The 6,580-nt window shown below is 46.5% G+C and overlaps 1 protein-coding gene across 2 annotated transcripts in view; it reads left to right on the top strand.

The window, feature by feature from the left end:
* The first annotated feature begins 324 nt into the window (after positions 1-324).
* The window catches only part of Cpne8 (copine 8), a 181,524-nt gene continuing 175,268 nt past the window's right edge, over positions 325-6,580 (top strand). Inside the window, exon 1 of one of the 2 annotated variants that reach the window (XM_021216352.2) lies at positions 325-692. In XM_021216352.2, the coding sequence (XP_021072011.1) occupies positions 556-692 (137 nt within the window). In that variant the 5' untranslated portion in view covers positions 325-555. The remainder of the gene's footprint in view (positions 693-6,580) is intronic. The other variant, XM_021216350.2, reaches the window with a different exon arrangement.

Below are 6,580 nucleotides of genomic sequence, written 5' to 3'. Positions count from 1 at the left end.
CGCCGATCTTGCCTTAAGGGGACCCTCGCCTAAAAGTTGCAGAGGATGGCAAACGCATTGAAGCCTCCTCTCTTATAACGCTGCGATTGTCCCAACAGCGTCCTCCCCACCCAAGCTTGCCCCATATATTGGCACGCCCCTCTGCACCGTGACTGGAGGCCATCCCTTGCCCCACCACCACATCAGTTCAGTAGCCCTAAGTGGGGAGCCTATCAGCGGGGGAGGGGGGCAATCGCCAGCGCCCGGGACTCTCCCACTAGACGGCGCGGTGTCTGTCCGGGTCACCTACTGTTTCTGCACCCTACGCCCAGAGCCCCGGAGCTGCAGACCCAGTCACCGCCCGGGGGCTGCCCCGGGGCGGGAGCAGCCCGGAGCGCCACTTGGGAGACCGAGGCGGCTTTGCCAGGACTGGCTCGGTCGCGGGATTCGCGACGAGGTCCGCCTCCTCCCTCCCCTTCCCGCGCCGCCTCCGCCTCCTTCCTCTGCCTCCACCCTCACCCCTTCCCGTCGGTGCGGAGCTCGGCTCCGAGCAGCGCTCAGCCCGCCGCAGCTTGGATGTGGGCTCGGGATAAGTGCTCCGCGCCTCCGCTCGAGATGGACAGCCGCTACACCAGCGCCACGGGCATCGGGGACTTGAACCAGCTTAGTGCGGCCATCCCCGCCACAAGAGTGGAGGTGTCGGTGTCCTGCAGGTGAGGACGCGGCTCTCTTTTCTTCCTTCCATCTGGGCTTGGTGGCACTTGGCTAGCGCTCCAGGTACCACGAGGCTTGGCTCTGGTGAGAAGTTGCATGCTGAGTGGGGACTAGTTGTGGTACTGACTGACGTTGCCTCCCCACCCCCACACCCCACCCCCAGAGGGTCAAATGACACAGACCTGGGGACGAGAGTGGTGGGCTTTGGGGCTGAGTCTTTTTTTGTTTGTTTGTTTTCTTTCTGGGAAATGTTGTGAAAGTTGGCAAAGCTGTGACTCAGCTACAGAAACCCTAGCCGCCGCCCACTTCGCAACCTTTACAAAAAATTATTTATTTTTAAACAACCGCAATCAGGGCCAGAGGTTCAGTGATGACAGGAACCTAACGGTCAGTCCTGCCAAGAGCGCGCGTGATGCTGCGCACCTTGGCCGGGGACTCCCTCCGCCGGGGCATCTGGGAAGCCATGCGGTGGGCTCAGTTCCAGTTCCACAGCTTCCTCCTCCCCACTCACTTCCTGGAACCATCCAGCTTCCTTACCCTCCACCCTTCCGGGACGTTTGCCCTAGGCCTGTAGCGGTTCCAGGTTCAGTCTTCCTGGCAGAGGCTTACCTAAGAATTGAGAAGTCACGACTGATTTTCTGCCGGCCGGTAGACAAATATCAGAATGCTTCCGGCAACTCTCAAGGACTGCCAATTTCAGACTCCCTTTCCTGATGCTCCTTGGACCAGATCCTCAGTAAGTTAGGTAGAATAGCTGTGCTGCCCCAGTTTTGGGGAATTAGATGGTCGGCTATATTAAGAATACTACATGGCACGTACCCAGGTGCCCACTTCCAGGTTGAATACTTCCTTTCACTGTTCTCATTGGAAAATTTCACTCCTACCCTTCTATGCCCCCGTGTTTTTAAATGCCCTCACATGTTCTTAGCCTTTCTGTAGGAAAGATCGTTGTGACTTTAATAAGCATGGGTGATTTTCGTTGTAAACAAACCTTGAAGTTTAAACGCCTCTAAAACATTGGTTCTCAGACTTCCCTAATGCTGCGGCCATTTAATACAGTTCCCCATGTTGTGGTGACCCCCTCAGTCTTAAAATTATTTTTGTTGCTTCATAGCTGTATTTTTGCTACTGTTACAAATTGTAATGCAAATATCTGTGTTTTCTGGTGGTCCTGGGTGAGCCCCGAGAAAGGGTCATGTGACTCACAGAGGGGTCGCGATCCACAGGTTGAGCATTCCTGCCCTGAAACTAAAGTTTCTTGGAAATGCAAGTTTTAGCACCCCCCCCCCCAAGTAGCCATGTTCTTTGGTAGGGGAAAACCCTAGGACGACATAGGATTTGCTCTGATTCACCTAAGAATGTGAAAGTTATCATGGTGCTCATGACAGCAGACACAAGCCCTGGGGTTATTGGGGTAACTGCTTTGAATGCTCCCTTAGGGCTCCTTCCTTCCAGTTAGCAGCTGCCTGGCAGACTCTTGTGGCGATTGATTTGTAGGTGCATCTCTTCTCTTCTCACTGAAGCTGGCTTTAGAGTTAGGTGCCTGTTACCTAACACTGTATAGCACAGTGGGCACTGAGTGGTCAGGAATTCCACGATCTCAGCATCTTTTAGAGTTCTGTCATTTGTTTGAAATCCTGCTGCATGTGGAGGGCCCTAAACAGACAAGGACATGGCACATCAACTCTGAATATCCTATAGTTCCTTAGGAGTGAGGTAAGATAGTCTTGGTCTCGTGTACCAACCATGCCAATGCTTTGCTGTAGGTATGCCGGAATCCTGAAGTGCACTGGCTTAAACCTGTTTGTTTCAGCTTCCTACTCTAGCCCCTGGAGACTTTCTTCTATGTGGGTTTGTTTCTTTTGGGTACTAAAAAAAAAATGTTTCAAATAGGAAAAAAAAATTTCTGAAAGAGAAAGGAACACTTAGTATCAAGTATTTCTTCTAAGCTTGTCCAGGCCTAGTCTATTATTTGAGTTGTCTAGGTTCAGTTGATTGTGTGTTTCTTATTAAACTGGATGTAATTTCTACTTTTGGGTATGTATACTTGACAACTTGATAACTTCTGGCAAGTTCATTTCATTTCTGTGGTGTTGAGAACTCTGTTTTGCCACCTTAGGAGGTGGTACTGTTTGAACTTCGAATCAACGGCCTGGGTGCAAATTCTGACCCGGTGATTTACTATTACTACCTGAAAACTGGTTTTTATTATTTGTCTAAGCTTGTTACCATACATGGCAGTGCTAACTAGGAAATAAAAACTGTACGCTGTTATGCTACAATGTCTTAAACTGGGCACTACTGTTGTGATACAAAGTCTTAGGCAGGGTTACTGTGGCTTTCATGAAACTGCAGGACTTGGGAAGGAAAGGGTTTGTTTGTTTGGCTTAACAGCACAAGAACTCAAGCAAGGCAGGAACCTGGAGGCAGGAGCCGATGCAGAGGCCATAGAGGAGTGCTGCTTACTTATTGGCTTGCTTCCCATGGCTTGCTCAGCCTGTTTTTTTTTTTTTTTTTTTTTTTTTTACAGAACTCGGGAGTATGAACCCAGGCATGGCACCACCCACAATAGGCTGGGTCCTCCCCCATCAATCACTAATTAAGAAAATATCCTATAGTTGGGTATTATGGTGGCATTAGCTCAGTTGAGGTAAGGCTTTTAGATAACTCTAGCTGGTGTCAAGTTGACATAAGACTAGCCAGAACATGCAGAGAGTGGCACTTGGAGTTCTGCTGACAGAGTTCCACAACTACTCTATTTTAACCTTAGTAAGCCAGTTAAGGAAAACAGAGCTAGCTGTTCCCAGAGCACATCTTTCCCTGGATGCTGGTGAGGTGTTCACTTAGCAAGAAGGTACAACTGAGAGCCTCTCAGCCTTGCTGTGGGAAGGCAGGGCAAGCATAGTCCCTGCCTAGTGAGTTGTCTGAGAGAGCTCTGATCGCTGCTGATACTTCAAAAGCAGCGTACAATGGAACCCCCTTTGAAAACCGCCTTCCTCTTCTCCCCATAATCAAAAGATCCATCGTCACTTTGGGAAGGAAAGAAAGGTAACAGTTGAAGCCAGAAGCCAAATATAGCTCTTTATACTGATCAAGTATCTGAGCGTCTTTTATATACACAGGAATTAAACCATGCTTCATGAGTAGTGCGAAATGCTGTCACCTCTGCGATCATGAAACATGACTAGCAGATAAACATTATATAAGATAACAACCTCGAATAAAACTTAGCAATAAGGCTTCTTCAGCTGGTGCTGGGATAGGCCACTGTGGAACTTAGTACTCAACATATGTGACAGAAGAATGGAAGATGAGGGGTGGGCTGTAACAGATCCAGGCAGATGCGCATGGATTGGAGAGATGCCAGCATCAATTTTAGTGGCTGTGAACTTGTTAGTGATGAAGAACCCATATGGTTACAGTTACCAGAAGGCAGACTCACAAGTTTCGACTTCTCTTCTACCCCGTTATCTAGCTCTGTGTGTGTTTACATTTCTTAATTAATTTGTAGATTTTTAAAGATTTTAAGTTACCTGATTAACTGAACTTCCCTGTAGCTGAAATGATAGAACTCTAGCTAACCTTCCGATTTCATCCTGAAAACACGTGTAAACGGATGCTAACGCTGATGGGAAAAAAATAATTCTCAGTAATTAATCACTTTCTCGATACTTGAGTGATATTTTTTTTGTCACAATTTTAGTGATTTTTGTCGTTTTCTCTGGGCTATCCAGCCTCTGGCTCCTGGCCCTCCAGGCACTGTCAGGGATGGATACTCTCTAGTGACATGGGTCTTCAGCTGGACCAGTAGTTTGTTGGCCACTCCCATAATAATTTCTCCTCCACTTTTACCCCAGCACATCCTGTAGGCAGGACCAATTGGAGGTCATTGGTTTTGTGGCTGGTTTGGTGTCCCACACCTTCCACTGGAAACCTTGCCTGGTTCTGAGAAGTTAGTTTATGGATAGTGAGTGTAGACAGAGCGCGGTGTGACGTACTTCCGATCTTCCCACGTCAGCTCCTAAGTTCAGGATCAAGCTGGATGATCCTTTCCATTACTCCTGGAATGGTAGCTGTACTGATTTTAAACATCAACATGGAAGGAAGATGAAATGTTTTGAGGATGCACATCATGGGAAGCATCCTAAAAGTTGGACCTGACCGTAGTTTCCTTGTCTCTAACCAATTCTCCCATGAATTGTCTCAATGTAGTGTAACAAACATATGCTTACCATCTATCAAGACACTTGGCAAATAAATATGTCAACAAAATTCGATCCAGAGATAGAGTTCCAAAGGACAACAGCTGATCACCCTGGGCTGGACCAGTGCATGCAGCATTCTGTTATCTGTCTCCTTCCCTCTCCTCATTCCTCCTCCTCCTCCTCCTCCTCCTTCTTCTTCCTCCTCCTCTTCATCTTCTTCCTCCTCCTCCTTTTTTTAAGACAGGGTTTCTTTGTATAACCCTGGCTGTCCTGGAACTCACTCTGTAGACCAGGCTGGCCTCAAACTCAGAAATCTGCCTGCCTCTGCCTACCAAGTGCTGGTATTAAAGGCATGCATCACCACCGACCCCCGCCCAGCTCATTACCTCTTCTTAATTAAAATTTTATTTGTTTTCAAACGTCATCTTTCACGTCACCTTTCTTAAGCTGGAGTTTTCTCTACTCCTCCCACAGTTGGTTCTCACAACTTATCAAATAGGTATGTCGCAATTCTTGGACATAAATGTAACAATGTAACTAACATCCACTGTGACTCTTGCTGTAGTATTCTGAGTGGCTAGTAAACATGTCAGGCTTAAATGAAATCATCTGGTGTTTGCGAAGTTGAGAGGGTTCCTAGTATAGACTCCTGGGCTCCACAGCAGATCTACTGAGACATCTCTGGGAATGGGATGCTGGGCTCTACTCCCACAAGTTCCTGTGTGCTGGTTCTATACTCCAAAACTTGCAGGCTTGATGATCAAATAACTCAGACTAAGCAGAGATAGCAGCATGCTGATTACAACGGATTTTTATGCTAGAATTTCCATCCAAGGCACTTTTATAGGCTTTGGGAAATGGAGGGAAGCGCAATCAAATTCAAGTCTTAGTGAGTTTGTCTCTTAAATTAGAAAGGTATGTTTGAGAATTTAAAAATAGTCTTGAGAGAAGTTCAGAGAGCATCACTTATAAGAGGGTGGGTTTTCAAGTCAAGGTTAGTCTTCATAGTTAAGTAGGTTCAGTTTGTTTCCTTTGCTTAAAGCATTTTTGTCCTGGGGCTGTCAATTTGAGGTTTATTATTTCCTTGTGTAGAGCCGACCCAGCCTTGAGCTTCTCATCTCTCTCTGACACTAACTCAATGCTCATTGATGAGACCTTGTAATGAACTGAAGTTAAATAGAAGGGAATCTCTCACACTTGCCATGTGCAAAGTAGCTAAGTCATAATTTATGCTTTGTAAAACAGGCACTACTTTTAAATAGATGATTACACTGCTATAATACAATAATATTAATACATAATTTTTAATAGTTTGATCTAACACATGGATGGACAGGATGACATGGTATGATGCAGTGATGTATCTTGGAGGTTTCTTTTTGTTTGTTTGTATGTTTCTACTTTTATTTTCGATAGGATTTCCCCATGCAAATGTTGTATTCTAGACTGGCCTGAAACGTGTGGTCCTCCTACCTCAGCTCTGCATGCTGGGAAAATAGACATAAAGCACTTGGCATGACCTGGATTTATTTTCAATAACAATGAAGAAGAAATAAAAGGGGAAAGTACAGTATTAACATATAGCTATAAACTGTTACAGCCGGGTGTGGTGGCGCACGCCTTTAACCCCAGCACTCAGGAGGCAGAGGCAGGCAGATTTCTGAGTTCGAGGCCAGCCTGGT

This window comes from Mus pahari, chromosome 17, assembly GCF_900095145.1.
Source record: "Mus pahari chromosome 17, PAHARI_EIJ_v1.1, whole genome shotgun sequence".
Classification (NCBI taxonomy): Eukaryota; Metazoa; Chordata; class Mammalia; order Rodentia; family Muridae; genus Mus; species Mus pahari.
The sequence above is the reverse complement of the archived record's forward strand: the minus strand, read 5'-3'. Positions and strand labels throughout refer to the sequence as shown.